At 49.3% G+C, this 17,665-nt stretch overlaps 1 protein-coding gene across 1 annotated transcript in view; it reads right to left on the bottom strand.

Moving 5' to 3' along the window:
• Positions 1–14,356, bottom strand: part of Btbd16 (BTB domain containing 16) — a 50,668-nt gene extending 36,312 nt beyond the window's left edge. Inside the window, exons 1-5 of the mRNA XM_026384199.2 lie at positions 14,298–14,356; positions 8,775–8,832; positions 6,699–6,850; positions 3,078–3,151; positions 663–785 (exon numbers count right to left, since the gene is read on the bottom strand). Of these exons, the coding sequence (XP_026239984.1) occupies positions 663–785; positions 3,078–3,151; positions 6,699–6,850; positions 8,775–8,832; positions 14,298–14,356 (466 nt within the window). The remainder of the gene's footprint in view (positions 1–662; positions 786–3,077; positions 3,152–6,698; positions 6,851–8,774; positions 8,833–14,297) is intronic.
• Positions 14,357–17,665: the final 3,309 nt, after the last annotated feature.

The following is a 17,665-nucleotide window of genomic DNA, read 5'->3' as shown; positions in this document are numbered from 1 at the left end:
AAGACATCAAACAGGTAAGAGCAGGCTGAGGTGTCCAGGACTTAAAGGAGGAAAAGAAAAGAAAAGAAGGAGGGAAGGAAGGAGAGAGAGAGAGAGAGAGAGAGAGAGAGAGAGAGAGAGAGAGAGAGAGAGAGAGAGAGAGAGAGAGAGAGAAAGTGACCTAAATTCTTTTTGGAAGGAGAAGTTAAAAAGAAAGAAAAGGAAAAGAGAAAAAAAGGGAAAGAAAAGAAAAACCAGAGGCACACAGTAGGCCCCCACCAGCGTAGTCGGGGCAAACAAGCCAAGTCAGCACTAGCCCTTCGTGCCTTCCAGAAAGTCCATTTCTCCTCTCTAAGAAGCATCTCGAGTTTCCATATCTCCCCGACCAGACTCGGAGAACCCAAGGATGGCCCCTGGAGGGGGCATGTGTGAGTGCTGCTGGGACCTGGCATTATTGCAGAACCCCCTCCGGTGACCTCCCTCGGGCTTCAGAGCCAGGGGATAAGAGCCTCCGCCCTGTGGACAGCTGAGGGCATGGAGGTTGAGCACACCTTTGCTCACACCACAGAGCTCACCCATATTTCCTGCAGGGACCCTGGTCTCAAAACAGATGCCCTCTCTCCAAGCTGGGGTCTCTGGAGCCCGGGGGCTCGGGGATCCACCCTGGGTCCGTGGGAAGTTACCTCGGCGGGGGCTTGGACCTCCCCGGCCCAGGGCGGCCAAGTACAGCTTGGTCAAGGTCTCCGACTGGAACAGCTGGGGCTGGTGGAGTTCCCACTTGAAGCCGAGGCATTCGAGAGTCACGTCTGGGGGGAGAAAATGACACTGAGCAGCGAGGCAGGAACGTCCCCACACAGAGCCGTGTGACTGCTCCAGACACTCCTTTCAGTCCCAGCTGTGGAGCAGGACAAGTGGCAAGCAGCTGCCTCAGGTCTCAGTGAGGTGCAGCCCTAAAGGAGCCCAGCGACCTGGGGGACACCAGGGCAGCCTCACTGAGCCAGCGGTAAACCCAGGGAGCTGCCGGCCAAGCTGGGGGCTTCAGGGGCACACGGGCTACCCTCCCATTTGGGGAATTGGAAAAGGTTTCCCAGGAACCTTTCAGGGACACTGGCTGGAACCCTCTGGTGGGACCTCATGACCGTGTTTCTCAATCTCAGCACTGTTGACACTTAGGGCAGGTGACGACTGTGTGAGGACTGTCCTGTGCATTATGGATGCCCGGCAGCATCCCGAGCTTCTACCTACTGGATGCCAGCAGCACTCCCCTCCCCAGCTGTGACAACCAAGAAGGTCAGCAGACATTGCCAGTGTCCCTGGGGAGCAAAATCACTCCTGTTCCCTGCTGAGAACTTCTGGGATGGTTAGTACCTACACACTACCCATCTGAAAGGCCACAGAAAAGTCACAACACAGTGGAAGGCCTGTCAGAGAGGCAGGGTCTGCTGAGTCTCTCTCCTCTAGGGAGCGGAGATGAGCACAAAGTTCATTATTTCACCAGAAAATATGAAATAAAATGGCAATGTGGGTTGGGGCTGGGGCTCAGTGGGAGAGCGCCCGCCTACCAGGTGTGAGGCATCGGGATCCATCCTTAGCACCACATGGAAATGAACAAATAAAATAAGGTGTGTGTCCATCTACAACTACCAAAAATAAAAAAATAAAAAAATAAAAAAAAGACAATGTGAAGAAGGCCCTTTGCAAATTGCAGAAGGTTTTAAATCATTTTTTTAATGTCTCAACTTTTCCTTTTTTAATACATATATTTTTAGTTGTAGATGGACACCATTTTATTCATTTGTTTTTATTCATTTGTTTTTATGTGGTGCTGAGGAACAAACCCAGTGCGCTATCACTGAGCCACAGCCCCAGCCCCCGAAGAAGGTTTTATAGGGGGAATCTTGCCTGTGGATTGCATGGATGATTTAAAAAGAAGAGACTTTCACAGGAGGGCAGGTGGAGTATCCAGGGACACCAGCCAGGTGAGGCGGGGTGAGAGGGCTCTGCACAGCTCAACTCCTGTGTTAGCACAGAGCTGGAGGAAGGGATGACGCAAGGGCTGAGCTCCCCAAACCCTGAATTTCAGTGCTAGATAGGACCTGTAGGGCTAACGAGCCCCATCCAGTTACTTCTTGGCTTTGCCATCAGTGTGACTGTGTGACCTGGGATACCTGTTTCTTCTTCCTGTTACTATTCTTGCTATTCACCTGGGGATCACACCTTACTTCTTGGATCAGCCCAGGTGGTCTGGTTATGCTGAATTAGAAAAAAAATCCCACTCTTAGGATGACCACAGGCAGGAGCATAACTGGATCAAACATGGTCCCTCACTGGACATTGCTTTCCACTTTCAAGGACGGCCAATGCAGGACAGACATCGCCAGTCGATCCTAGAGCTCTTTCTCCCAAGTCAGGAGATAGCCTCAAAAGATTGACCTTTTCTGGGTCAATCAGAATTGATGGGTGAGAAGAAATCTATTAGTCTCTCCTTGGAAAGGGGTCAGCTCTGCTCTCAGGCAGCACTACATGGGGTCGGGTTTATCCTTCCCAAAAAACTTTTTTAAGGGCTGACTTTGGGCTGGGGGAGTAGCTCAGTGGTAGAGCCCATGGCTAGCATCATGAGGCCCTGGGTTCAATCCCCAATATCACAAGAAAGAAGAAAGGAAGGAAAGAAGGGAGGAAAGAAAGGAGGAAGGAGAGAGCTGACTTGTCTAGGTTTCTTATGGCTCAGTGGACCTTTGTTCAGAACTGGATGGTCCGGTTCTGATTCTTGGTTCTATTTCAGGAAAGTCCTCTTGGACAAGCGCAGATGTGGATGTCCAAGTCATAACTGGTTAAAGCCCAAAGGGGATAAAGCAGCCCAAAGCAGTTGCCTGGTGCTGAACGTCACTGTTTAGTCTTCTAATCTAAGGGCGACTCGTTAGTCGGTTTGTCCTTGTGTGTTTACTGAGCTTGGTTTTCATTCTTCATGTATTTGACAAATATTTACAGGCCAGTTGACAGGAATGGTAGCTTCAGGTCTAGTGATCTGAACTGTAAAGACCGCAGAGTCCCCTAAAGTCAGCCACATTCTGATGTCACCCACAGATGACAAAACTCACCTGCTTCCCCGTTTTGGCTGGCCTTGTCCTTCAAATTCTCAGTGAAAATTTTCTGGATTTTTGGAATACGTAACCTCAAGGAAAAACACAAACCAAAAAATCCAAGTTAATCCTGACGTTTTTCTCCAGCTGGGACACACGTCACTCCAGCGTGTGCTTCCCTGCAGCCACCAGCAACCACCTTGTCACATCATGCCCTTTGGGGGGGCTTCCTCAGGTCACTGTGCGTGGATTTGACCACTGCAGGCTGCCTCATGGCTGGTCCCCAACACTGACTCCCAAGTCCAGGCGGTGGGTCGGTCTTACCAGGGAGGTATTGAGGCTGCCCCTGGCTGCCCAAAACTACACCTTATTTGGTGAGTCTCTAAAACATGGCAGATGGTAAGTGCTCAATAAATATCCTTTGGAGAAAACAACAGCATGTTCTACCCACTTTGGGGACTAACTCACCAACAATTTTGTTTGACAGTTATACAGTCCCCAGTCACAGTGCCTCTAGCCTGCTCCTCCTGCCAGGGTCCAGCCCCTAGAGCCCAGGCTGGCCTGCTGAGTGCCGTCATGTCCAGCTGCTTGCCTCCACCTGATGATACTCTGTTGCATTGGTCGGTGGCCTTTGTCTTTATTAATATGACCTTTACCTAAGCTCCTCCCAGTCACTCACTCCTCCACCCCCACCGCCAGCCCTCCTTCACAGGATGCAGCCCTGAGCCCTGCAGAGCTGGTCCTGCCTCTCCTGCTGAGTGTCCCCACCGCCCCCCAGTGCTCCCAAACTCCTTGGCCCAGCTAAGAGCTCCTATGTCACTCTCTGCCTCATGCCTCATTGCCCCCCCCCCCACATCCAGCCCCTTCTGACAGCTTCAACAGCAGGCGGGCTCCTGCTTCCTCTCCCCCACAGGCCCCAGCGCACTCTTGCTCTCCTGCTTGCCTTTTTCCTTGAGGGGCTCCTACACACCTTCAGGATGGACTTTGCTGTTGCCTTGTCCAGTGAAGCTAGGCCAGCGCCCCCCACCCCCACCCCAGGATGAGCCTCACTGAAGCCCCTTCTGGGTGACTTGTGGCTGCCCAATTACTCAGGGTCCTGTGCACCACAGGGCATTGTTTACCGCTCTGCCCTGTCGTTCAGATCTGCAAGCCATCATGCCGGGGCTCAGTGAGTGTCTAAGTGGATGAATGACAAATAGATAAATGCTTTTCCACAAACACTATGTACTCAGCCCACTAAGCAAGGAAATGAAACACAATTTGAGTCACATATTTATGGTTTGAGGGTGGTCATCCCAAAAAAGGCCAGCCAGCCAAGGAGCACTTGATGAGCACATCTGGTCCCAGTAGTGTGGTGTCTAGTGAGGCATGCTGTTTTCCTGCACTCCCAGAAGCCCTCACGGGCCAGCGTGAGTGGAGGAGCTGTGAATAATACTGCCCGTGCTGCCCTTTCCAGGGCCAGAGAGGATTGGGAGTGACTCAGTCTCAGGAGGGGCTCAGGGAGCATGAGTTGTTTACCCACCAGGACTGTGGGCAGGACTCAGCCACCCTCACATCCTCCCTCAACCCCCTGGTGGCTTGGGTGACATGTTTGGGAACATAGAGCTGGACAGGGTCAAGAGTTTGGACCATGTCTTCAAAAGGGAGCAACGAGTTTTGGAAAATATGGGGCAATGCCCATGAGCTCAACCACGCTCACAAACATCCCTGTCACCAGCCGAGCCAGGAGGTGCCAGACAGCACAGTGAGCACCCTGCCTCCTCCGGGGGTCCTGGTGCCTCTCAAGGTGGCTCTCCATCATTCCTGCTCTGCAGAACCCAGCGAGTGATGGGTGAATGGCATCTCTTCACCTTTGGGGGACTAAACGGCCTAAGATGAATGACGTGGCAGATGGGGACGTGGGGACTGTGCTCCTAGGCTGGGAACTCCCTCCCCCAAGTCATGGCCCATGATGGAGAAAGGAAAGGGATCCTCCAAGTTTCTCAGGGACACATGGCCTCCTTCAGGAGTCTCACAGACCTGGGCTGGGTCCCAGTCCTTCCGTTTTCTGCATGCAGCCTGGGACCAACCTGTGTCTCAATGCTTTCCTCATAAAATGGAGATGTCTGGGTGGCCAGAGGGCAAATGTCCGGGAGGCCGTGTCCACGTGCATTCAACTGACATTTGCTCTTCCGCTTCCTCTCTGACTCAGACCCTCAGGCTCTCAGCCCACTCTCCTGGAACTGCTCTCTGGTAAACATCTAGGGGTCCCATTTTGACACCTTGCCCCTTGGTGAGACCTCCCTCTGCCCTTGGGATGGGCGTGGTATTCCAGGCCAGATGGGAGAAAAACATCAGGCAGGGTCACCAGCTGGGGAGCAGGGAGGGCTCTGGGCCCCTGTCCAGCACCATGACCCTTAGAGTCTTAGTGGGGTGGCCCTTCCCTTGGGCCCTGCCTGAGGAGTGCTTCGCCCATGCTGGATTTCTGGGTTCAGGTGACAGTGTGCGTCCACACATGCCACACCTCACCAGGGACTCTGCCTCACATGGGTGTACTTGTGCCAAATGCTGTTCTGAACTCTTTCCTTGGATTAGGCCATAATTCTCACTGCAACCCCATAAAACAGCATATCCTGTTTGCAGATAAAGAAACTAAGGCACAAAAGGATAAGGTTGTTTGAAAGGAAGCCAGCATTTCCTCATCTGTCACCCCCTCCCCCATGCCCCAGGCCCTGAGGAGGAGAGCAGGACGAGGAGTAGGAGAGCCAACTAGCGGTGTTGCAGCATCTCTGAGCACTGGTCCGAGGGGCCACAGCATTGTGGACACAGATGCAACCAACTGGCCAGCTGGGCAACACCCAGGCATGGGCCTGCTCAGGACAGGACATAAATGGGAAGTTGGAAGCCCGTATCCCAGCTTTCTACCCGAGAGCCTTTACCAACCAGAAAACTAGATGGATCCAGCTCCTGTCCAAGCACACAGCACCCTCAAGTGGAAGAAGCCACAATTACAGCATCAGCAACAGGAACAGGGCTTGCTGTGGGCATTTCAGGGGAGGGATGGATGTCTTGTGTACAACCAGGCTCCCCATTGGCCAGAGGGTCTGGAAGGGAAGGGAGGGAAGATGTGGCCACTAGCTCAGCAAACAGAGGGCAAGCAGAAATTGTGTGCCAGACTCTCCCCCGGGGTGCAGCCCCTGCTCATCAGACTTGACCTTGAGCTCATGAGATAGATACTGCCAGCCAGAGTGCATGGAATCCAACCAGGTGGGGGCACTAGGGAAATGAAGAGTTCCTTCTGCCATAGGTCCAGTCTGTTGTGGGGACAGGTATGAGAAGACTCAGAGCATGGAGGAGTGAAAGTCCAGCTGGCTGCTGAGGGGCCATGAGATTGAGGGGGATCAACTGATGGGGTAGAAATGGGCATTTGTGAGAGGTGTCCAAACACTCAGCCACCAAGTTTGGTCAAGAAATCATTCAGTTCCTGGACGGTACATTTAGAATCTGGTGAGGGTCTCCCAGTTCCAGGTACAAAAGAAAAGTCTGGAAAAAAATATTGTCAGCCTCTCTCTGCATTCTTGTCACCACCTTGCCAATGTGCCCATGACAACCCCTCCGTCCAATCAGGGTGGCCCAACCACAGGTGTGGATTCCCCCTACCTTTCTGGGTTCTTCAGAGTTTCCTCAATGTCGATGCCCAAAGCCTGGCACATCTGGGGAAGTGCCAGCAGGTCCCCAAAGAAAGGCTCCTGAGGCAAGCGCCACCGGTTGGTGGAGCCAACGATCCGGCGCTCCAGCCGTGCTTTGTGTTGCTGGGTGATTAAAGAAAGAGGAAATCTTAACTCCCTGGGCATGCCAGGGTTCCCAAATTGTACAGCAGGAAGAAAATCAAGGCAGACTATACATTACTGGTTCATTTTCAAACATGCTACTATTTCTCATAGAGTCTCTTCTCAAGATAAGGATGCTGTCTGTATTCCATAGGCCAAGGATCTAAAGCTACAAAGTTATTTGGAATTTAGGATTAAGGACAGGAGGGCCCAGAGGCCAAAGTTCAGGGGGAAAAAATGGTTTCCTCACAGGCTGCTCTGAAGAGTCCCCAAGTCTTCAAGCCAAGTGTTTGGCTTGAAGAACGGGTCTTTAAGTACCCTAATGTCATTCAGAGAGACTCTAAACTAAGGAGATCCTGGGCAGGGGCCTTTATTTTTTAGCAGAATATACAAAACATAAAATTCATATTTGAAATTATTCATTTTTAAAGGGTACAATTCAGTGACATTTAGCACATTGATAATGTCACGTGACCATCACCACTACCAGTTCCAGAACATTTTCATTGCCCCACAAAAGAAGCCCTGTAACCGTGAAGCTGTCACTCCTCTCTCCCCTCCCTGCCCTGGTGACCTCTAAGCTGCTTTCTGATCCCTCCTATTTGCCTGTTCTGGATATTGCGTGCATGTGGAGTCACGTGGTTCAAGGCCTTTGGGGTCTGGCTTCTTTCATTTAGCAGCATGATTTCCACACTGCCTTCCTTTTCTAGGCGGAATAACGGTGCACTATGTGGTATGAGGCATTTTGTTTATCCAGTCAGCGAAGGGACAGGGTTGTGCCTGCCCCCTAGGGCTATTGTGAAGAGGCTGCTGTGCATATTCCTGGGTGAGCTGCTGCTGACTGCCTGTCTTCCAATTTTTATTTGTTTGTTTGATACCCAGGAGTGGAACTGCAGGGTCACTTGGAATGGGGTCTGACTTAGAAATTTTCTTGAGGCTTCATAAGAACTTCAGCTATTTCCTTAAGGGAATGGGAGACCACCCACCATGAAAATCAACCTCAGACTCAAGACTCAAAGAAACCAAGCAATAAAAAAGCACCACGAAAAACACATGAATGGACCTAAATAGTCCTAAGCCATCCAGGCACCAGGAGGGTGGTGGAGGGACTGCGGGCTGTGGAATGGAGGCTCTGAGCGCAAATCTTTTTTTGTGTGTGTGTGTGGTGCTGGGGTTTGAACCCAGGGTCTTGGGCATTTGAGGTAAGCACTCTACCAACTGAGCTATATCCCCAGCCCCTGAGCTCAAATCTTGTTATTGCCACTTACTAGTTGTATGGCATTGGGAAAGTCACTTTGCTCTTTTTTGAGCTTCTCTTGTCCTCATGTAAAGTAGAATCAGGTGAAATGGGAAGGATCTATGACAAAGATGATGATCATGACAACATGTGATGATCATGACAATGGTAACGATGGTGGTGGTATGATGATGGTGTTGATGGTGGCGATGTTGGCGGTGGTGATGATGATGGTGATGGTAGTGGTGGCAATGGTGAAGTGGTGATGGTGGTGGTGGTGACAGTGATGGTAATGATGGTAGTGATGTTGATGGTGATAATGGTGACGGTGGTGATGATACCATCTTGCCTTCAGAGTTTTAAAAGGGATCAAGTAAAGATTGAGAAATATGCCTTGGCATAGTGCCTAAAATATGGCGGGAGACTGAAAACTGGCTCGGGGTCTAGATGTAGTCCTGCTGTTGTGTGAGGCATGCACAGGGGTCAGTGCAGACAGTGGGCTGCTCTCTGCTTTCTGGGCGGAGCTGCCTGGACATGCTCTTCCCAGCAGAGTCAGCCCACAGAGCTGGAGGCCCTGGGAGGTGCCAGCCCTGAGGAAACCCGGCAATCCTGCTGAAACCCGGTGCCTCTCCTCGCCATGACCTCCTCCTGTGAGTCTGATCTACTTACCGGATTCAACATTTTAATGAATGGTAGTGGAGATACACAGCAGGAAAGAGGTGAGCACCTGAAAGGCAAAAGAGCCAAATTTGAAATGTTCAGTAAATTTCCAAAGGGTCCTTCAAAATACTATGGAGGAAGTTGGCCTAAAGAATCTATATTTTGCCACAAAGTAATGAGTCAGTCTCAAATGTGTGTTATTTGTCAAATCAAGAGGATATCTGGTTTTTAAAGGCAGGCACAGGAGTAGACAGACAATTCTCTGCCATTGTGCTGGGAAAGTGACTCAGATATAGCAGCACAGGGACAGCTTAGGATTCTCTGCACTGCAAAGCTGAGGAGGATCAAAGGCCGACAACAAACAGGCTGATTGTAAAATTTACTAAAGGGGTAATATTATCATTTTTTAAATATTTATTTTTTAGTTGTAGGTGAACACAATACCTTTATTTTATTTTTATGTGGTGCTGAGGATCGAACCCAATGCCTCACCCAGGTAGAGTCAGCGCTCTACCTCTGAGCCACAACCCAAGCCCTGGGTAATATTATTAATAGGCCCAAACAACAGGTGTGGCCAGGGCTGTCCTGGACCCAGGGGACTTATGGCCAGCACAGCTTAGAGGGCTTGAAAGGGGATAAACAGAGGATTTCCCAACTGTCTTTCAAGGCAATTTGTTTGCATGCAACAGAAACCAATCTGGCCGGGTGCAGTGGTGCATGCCTGTCATCCCAGGGGCCTGGGAGGCTGAGACAGGAGGATCATGAGTTCAAAGCCAGCCTCAGCAAAAGTAAGGCACTAAACAACTCAGTGAGACCCTGTCTCTAAATAAAATACAAAATAGAGGGATGTGGCTCAGTGGTTGAGTGCCCCTGAGTTCAATCCCTGTTACCCCCCCCCTTTCCCCCCAAAACCTTGCATATCAAGTCAGCCTGGGCTGGGGTGTCGCTCAGTGGTGGAGCAATTGCTTAGCAAGTGTGAGGCCCGAGGTGTGATTCCCAACACCATAAAAAAGATGTTTCCTTCATGACTGGATTTCCACCTTGCACGAGAGGTTTCTCCCGTTCCCAGGGAATACAAAGCTGCTTCTCTCACCCCCTTCCCACCCAGGAGTTAGAATGGCCTGCAACTCGCTCTCTGAAAACCCCCCTCCAGCTTCCCATGTCCCTTGATTTCAACCCCAAGACCTCAATGTGGTGGAGAGGAATGGGAGAACAAGGATAGCGTTCCACAGCAGGGCAGACCTGGTCTGCCCAGAATGAGACACGCCACCAGGACTCCAGGATGGCAGGAATCCTTCAGCTTGGAGAGAGGGTTCTGGGGTTCGCCCGGAGCTCTCCCAGCCACTGCTCCCTTGGCAGGATAGCCGGGAGCCTCACGAGCTGATCTTGAACCAGGGGTACCTCCATGGCCCAGAACGTGTGTGTTCTTTTCTCCTCCCACCAGGCAGGATGCCCTTAGTGGCTTCTGAGCGTCAGCTCCTGAGTCCCTCTGAGTCATGGCAGCCGCTGCTGATGGCCCCTTAGCTCCCAGAGCCCTGCGCTCCAGCCGGGAATTCCTGAGGCTCTTCTGCCAGCTGAGCCCAGTGTGAGCAGGACCTGGCCCTCCGAGGCCCTCTCGGTCTCTAGATCGGAGAGAAGAACCAGTCCTACTTACAGTTGGGAGGCCCTCCACCCAGCACCGGAGTGTTTACTGAGGAGACGTGTCCAGGGGAGGGACCCTCATGGCACTGTCTCTGAATTTCAGGAGGGCTGGCGGCTGGTCACTTCTGAGCCTGAATTCCGATAGCTCTGATGACATCTGGAGCTCACCCTTTTCTTCTTAGCTGGGCGGCTTGCCTTGGCTTCCAGGGGGCATTGCGGGCACCATGGCGACAGCAGGCAAGGTTCCAAGCACTTCCTGTTCTGAGTTCTGGTGTCAGCGCAGGATGGGGCGTATCCCAGGTTCTCAGAGGGGAACTGAAGTTCTCACTGTGAGCAAGGGCTTCTCACGGGGACTAACTGCGTCCCAGGTACCTCCTCCCAGCCTCCTCCCAGAGAAGCAGTGCCACTCGGGTTCCCTTAGAGCACCAGGATCTTCCTGGAGCCACCTGGGGCCACCTGGGGCCACCTGGAAGAGTTTAAAAAGGCTTCCCAGAGGGTCAAACCCGAGTGTCAGCTGTAAATGAGGTTAGACTGCAGGTTCTCATATCCCTCCTAGCTCTGACATTCTGGGGACTCTAGCTTTCTGTATCCAGAAATGTTTTGATAAAAATATTTCAATAAAAATGGAGTTTTACAATATTAAGAGCTCTGCCTAATGGGTTGCTTGGTTGATGGGTAATTTTTCAATTTGTTCTCTCTGGGAACAAGAACTACCTAAAAGTCAAGGGCAAGACAAGAGCTTTTGTGCCGGGACCAGGGTGGAACCTTACCGTGTCTTCAGTGACTTGGCTGGCAAAGCCTCTGCCCCCCAACCGAGGCACGCATCCGCCACATCCACCTCGAACCGGGTTGCAGAAAGCCCTAGGCATAGTAATAGGAACCTGAAATTGGGCAGATTGTGAGATCGGAGGATGGACTGTCTCCCAGGTTTCTTCTCAGCCTTTCCTGAGTTATGGAAATTACAAAGTAGCACAGAAGAGTAGCTACTCTACCTGTAATTGTGTTCAAGAAAATAGGAAGCCCACATCTCTCTCTCACACACACACACACACACACACACACACACACAAGAAAATATAAGACACTACATAGTTGGGAGGCAACTCTGAATTTACCTCTCTCCTTATCCTGCAATCCTGCCCGTCCTGATGCCCGAACTCTTCGCAGAGTAGTTGGTTACTCTGGAGGATTCAGTGGGTGGCTTACCCATCTCTGTCTTCTAGGAACCCAACAACTGAACTTGGCTCTTAGAAAGTGCTTGACAAATCCTCTAGAATTGGTTGATTGAATGTACTACTCAACAACTCTGCTTTTGCATGTGGATGGATGTTGTGTGTGTGTGCATGCCTGTTCAGACATGTGTGTATGTGTGGGTGCATGTGTCCCTGTAGGTCCTGGTCCTGGTGTCAGTACACAGATGTCATTGTTGGCAATTGTAGTCATGTATTCATGAATGGGTTGGACTGGTTTCGAGCAGTGTCTTTGGGTTGTACATTGGATGTGGGGTTGGGGAGTAAAATAGGAGGGGGTTTCGTGGTAGGCTATGACTGACCCTCGCAGCCGCTGCCATCTGGCTGAAGAACAATCGATGCTCAGGGTTTTGTGTTTAGTGGCAGCAGCAGCAGCTGGTGCCACAGACAGACTTGAGGTGGGGTCCCGAGGAACCCACTGTCGCTCTCCTCTTTGACTAGCACTGCCAGAGAGGTCAGGAGAGGCAGCAGGGATGCACTTGGCAGGAGAACAGTGTGGCAAGAGACTGGGGGCAGACACTGCTTTTGTTTTACATTTTAGATCCTGCCTACCCTCCCCTGGGTAGCCAGCCTCCCACCCTGCTGCCCAGCCTGCAAGAGCCAGAGGCCAGAGGCAGAGCCTACCTTCCTGAGCCAGGCCCCGGGGCTCTCACACTTGAAAAACAAAGAATTGTTCATTTTTTTTTCCTTTTGCAAATGCAACTCACTTATAGGGACAAGTTCAGAGGCAAAATATATTGAAAAGAAAAATAATTCGAATTCCATGGCCAAAGTTAGCCATCAATAGTATATCAATATTTTGTGTATATGTATACATAAATTTTAAAAGATGAGATTGTACTCTACTTACTTTTTTCCCCTGAGTTGTTCACTCAAAATATCACAAATGTCTTCCCCCACATTCTTCTTTTAATTCTAATTTGTTATATATGACCAGCAGAATGCATTACAATTCATATGACACATACAGAACACAATTTTTCATATCACTGGTTGTATACAAAGTATATTCACCTCATCGTGTCTTCATACATGTACTTAGGGAAGTGATGTCCACCTCATTCCACCCTCTTTTCTAGCCCATTCCCTTCCCTTCCTCTCCAACTCCCTTCCCCTATCTAGAGTTCGTCTATTCCTCCCATGTTCCCCCTCCCAACACCACTATGAATCAGCCTCCTTATATCAGAGAAAACATTTGGCATTTGTTTTTTTGGGATTGGCTAACTTCAATTAGCATTATCTTTTCCATTTACCTGTAAATGCCATGATTTTATTCTCTTTTATTGCTGAGTAATATTCCATTGTGTATGTATACCACATTTTCTTTATTCATTCATCCACTGAAGGGCATCTAGCCCCACAGTTTAGCTATTGTGAATTGTGCTGCAATAAACATTGATGTGGCTGTGTCCCTGTAGTAGGCTGTTTTAAAGTCCTTTGGGTATAGACCAAGGAGAGGGATAGCTGGGTCTGATGGGGGTTCCATTCCCAGTTTCCCAAGGAATCTCCATACTGCCTTCCATATTGGCTGCACCCATTTGCAGTCCTGCCAGCAATGTTTGCCTTTTCCCCCACATCCTTGCTAACATTCTTGAGCATGATTGTTTATGGTGACATTGTTTCCTGTTGTGGTGGTGGGTGTAAGCAGCCCCCTCTGCTGGACATCAGTGGTGGGTGCAGGCCCTGCAAGCAGGCAGGCTGAGTGTCTGCACAGGGGAACTGCAGCAGCGCACACCGACAGCCACATAGACACACACACACATCCTGCACCTTTCCTTTTAAAGTTTGGTCTATTGCCCCCATCCTAACCCAATTCCAAGACCATGGTGTGTGTGTGTGTGTGTGTGTGTGTGCAGTGTAGGGGTATATCGTAGAAGAAGCCTGCATAAGTGGACAGATCTGCTTTCTCTACGCTGCTTCTTCCTCTTCACCCAAAACTTTTCCCAGATAATTGCCCCTGGACTTTAGGTCCTCATGTAAATTTTCAATTAAAAGTCTGACGGAGGGCTGGGGTTGTAGCTCAGTGGTAGAGGGCTTGCCTCGCATGCCTGAGGCCCTGAGTTCGATCCTCAGCGCCACATAAAAATAAGTAAATAAATAAAAATAAATATATTGTGTACATGTACAACTAAAAAAATGTTTAAAAAAAAGAAGAAGTTTGACGGAGCTGGGGTTGTGGCTTAGTGGTAGAGCCCTTACAAGTCACATGTGAGGCATTGGGTTTGATTCTCAGCATTGCATATAAAAAATAAATAAAATAAAGGTTTATTAACAACTAGAAAAAAAATTTGTAAAGTTTGAAATACATAACCCAGGATTTTCTTGACATCCCCCCTGTGGGGACCACTTCTGGGGCACCCAGCTAAGCAGGTCCTTGGGCTCCCCCTACTGGCCACTGTCAGGAGTGTCTTTCTGCTTAGGGTGCCATAGTCCTGATGGCTTCTACACAGAAAGCCTGGCCTTGGCTGGGTCCATCACTTCCTGCAGCATCTGAGCTCAGGGATCCAGGGCCTTAGTCCCACCCCTAGAGTTCTTAGCACATACATTCTCCACAGAACTTTCAGGAACTGAGCTGTAAGTCAAAGATAACAAATAAACATAAATGAAAATAGCTCTAGCCCCTTTCTCTGAAAACTCTTACCTGGTGGTGCCCAGCATGCTCAGGATGTGCAATGACCTAGACACCTGAGTCCAGTCCATGAGAGGGAAAGAGAAGAGCATAATGTACATCAGCATTCCAGCTACTGGGGTGGGGTGGGGGGGGGATGTCCAAACAACTGCTTTCTATCTCACCTGACTTGGAGCATCAGTGAGGAACTGGCACACTGGGGTCCCTAGGGGTCAAAAACAAAAGAGAACTCCATGTCTTGTTGTAGCGCTAAAACACCAGCAGCACTGCAGACAGACATAGGGAAAGAAAAGGCTGCAAACTCCTAAAAAAAAGCTGATGATCATTCCCGATTAAATGCACAAGGCCAGAAGAGAGACACCTCCAGAGAAAGTTTGTGAGGCCCCCAGAATTAGTAACCAGGCTGTTTGTTTCTTATGAATGTTTTTTTCCTGTTTGAAAATAGTCTATAAAGACTGGAAGAGGTGGTTGTTTGTTAAAATAATAAAAAAAAACCAGCAATAAATAAATAAATAAATAAAATAAGAAGGCACATGAAGAAACGGAATCATAGCTCAGTCAAAAGAATAAGTTTCAAAAACAGACCGTCAAGAAATGGAGATCCGTGAGTTACCCAACAAGGAATTAAAAATAACTATCTTATAGAAGTTCAATGTGTTATAAAAGAGCACAAACAAAATCAGAAAAATGCTATATGAACAAAGTGAAAATATCAACAAAGATAGGAATCATAGAAAAGAACCAAGAAGAAATTCTGGAACTGAAGAATACAATAACTGGTTGAAAAAAATCCCTAAAGGAGTTGACTAACATATGTGATCAAACAGAAGAAAGAGGGACTGTGGTTGTGGCTCAGTGGTAGAGCACTTACCTAGCATGTGTGAGGCACTGGGTTCAATCCCTGGCATCATATAAAAATAAACAAATAAAATAAAAGGTATTGTGTCCATCTACAACTAAAACTTTAAGAAAAATTTAAAAACAGAAGAAAGAATGTGTGAACTTTTAAAAAACAGGGCATTTGAAATTATTGAGTTAGAGGAACAAAAAGAAACAAGAATGAAGAAAAGTGAAGAAATCCTAAGAGACTTATGTAAACCTTCCAGTAGACCAATACACTGGAGGAGGAGGAGACAAACAGCAGGAGGCAGAGAGCTCATAGGAGAAATTAATACCTGAAATCCCCAAATATAAGGAAGGAAATAGAGATTCAAATTAAAAGTAGAATAGTGGTTGGTGAGCGGGTAGGTTAGGAGGGACAGGGGATTGTTCAATGGATATGGAGTTTCAGTTTTGCAAGATGAGAAAGTTTTAGAAATCTGTTGCACAACAATTTGGTTATGGTTAATAATACCATACTATACACTTAAAAAGGGTTAATATGGAAACCTGTTATGTGTTCCTGTACCAGAGTAGTAAGAATGTTAATGTTAGAAGAAACTGTTAAATATTAAAAAAAAAAAAAAAAAAAAAAAAAAAAGGAAAGAAAAGAAACCCCAGCATCATACCAGGATCCGGGGAAGGAGCAGTCACCAGCACCATCCGTATTATCTCTTTCAAGTGCCCCATGCAGAGCACTGTTTTTCTCTCCTGGAGTCAGCCATCTGGGATGCAGGTGTCTGCAGGGAATGCTCCTTGGTCCCTCAGATATCACACCTAAGGGGCTGAGCCCCGAAGTTGAATGGAAAAGAAACCCCCCAGGACCCCTGCCCCCATAAGTCATCAGTGACCCCTTCCATCTTTCCCTCCTGCTCTCATCCACATCTCAAGCCACCTTTAACTTGAGAGCCCCAGGGGAAGTGCCGAGCTGGAAAGAAATATATTAGAAGCTTCAAATTACGACTGACTTGGCAAGCTGAGGTTCCTAAGGCCCTGATAATCTCACAGCTGTGGGGGGACTGTCCAGCCATCCCATCCATGAGCACACACAAGTCCACATGCTGACAGAAAGTAAGCAGAGGAGAAAAAGTGGCTGATCTCAACCCCGGTGGGCCCTAGAGGCCAGGCACTCCTCCCAACTGCACTTTGGGTAAGCAGAGATACAACACCTGGGTCCAGAGATGGTCAGTGGCCTGCCCTGAGCTCACAGCTAGAAGGTGGCAGGGCTGATGTGAGTTTTCCTCTCCATCTCCCTGCCAAACTGCCTATGAGGGAGCAGAGAAGGAAGAGGGCTGTTGTCTTTCCACGCCCACCTTCTCTTTGGGGTCTCCTGGTCTCCTACCTCTGTCTCACCTTGACACAGCCCTTAAAGGTTTTGAGGGAATCAGGTTGATGGAAATACTCCATTTAGTGCCCCAGGAAAGCATGTTGACGGACAATGGAAGCTGACGCGGCACTTCCTGTAGCATCCCAGAGACAGAGCCAACTCCCAGGGAGGGCCAGGGTGGTGAAGTAGTTGTGCTGAGGTCATGCGGTCATGCGAGGCTGGCCACAGGCAGGAGAGCAGCGTGGGGGCCAATCACATTCCTTCCTGAGGGCGGGCGAGCAATACATATGGGTATAGCCTTAGTGGAAGGCTGTTTGGCAATGGGCTGCCCAGACTTTAAAAATGTGCACATGCCTAAGGTGTCAGCTGGGCTGCCACCAAAAATACAAAAAAAAAAAAAAAAAAAAAATATATATATATATATATATATATATATATATAAACAAAAATAAAAGTCCTCATCCTGAGAAAGAACAAAGCAGCCTCTGAAACCTGGAGCTGGCCTGGCACTCAATGCTGGGCCTTGACCATAATCAATGTCACAGATCATCAGCATCAGGCCACTAGGACTGTGGTGGGTCCAGAAAAAACAAGATGGACCCCTAGAAGTGTCTGAGCAGAATGTGAGCATCATCCAAACCACAAAAGGGAGCAAAGATCCTGGCTTTTCACCAGGATCTTTAGAGAGGACGCAATGAAACTCATTCTTAGAGTTGCCTGTCTCCCTGACAGCATCCGACCAGGAGCACAGCCCACTACCCTAACCTCTCCCAAGAATCACCTAATCCCAGGCCAAAGCCTTCCCCAGACCCTCTTCCTGAGCCGCCTCAGGCGCCCCCTGGTGTGCGCCCTGCCTCACTGCAGAAAACCACGAACCCAAGCCTCTCAGGCCCAGGGAGGGGCTCCGGCCTTAAGCCTAAAGGAGTAAATTCCTGGACGCCTGCGGCTTGCAGGATGAGGGCAAAACACCAAGCACCATGCAAACGCACAGCCCCCGCAGGGGCTGGGCTGAGCACTGGGAATGCCGCGCTGCCCCTCAGCATTTACTGCTGTGACCGTTTACCAGAGGGCAGCTCCAGAGACAGCGTGGGACAAGTTAGAGGCAATGGGCCCTGGGGACTTGGGCTCACTGAAAGAGAATGACTACACGTGGGCTGAAGGAGAACCCACAAGG

Source organism: Urocitellus parryii, chromosome 5 (genome assembly GCF_045843805.1).
Source record: "Urocitellus parryii isolate mUroPar1 chromosome 5, mUroPar1.hap1, whole genome shotgun sequence".
NCBI lineage: Eukaryota > Metazoa > Chordata > Mammalia > Rodentia > Sciuridae > Urocitellus > Urocitellus parryii.
Note: the sequence above shows the minus strand (reverse complement) of the source record. Positions and strands in the feature narration are given on the sequence as shown.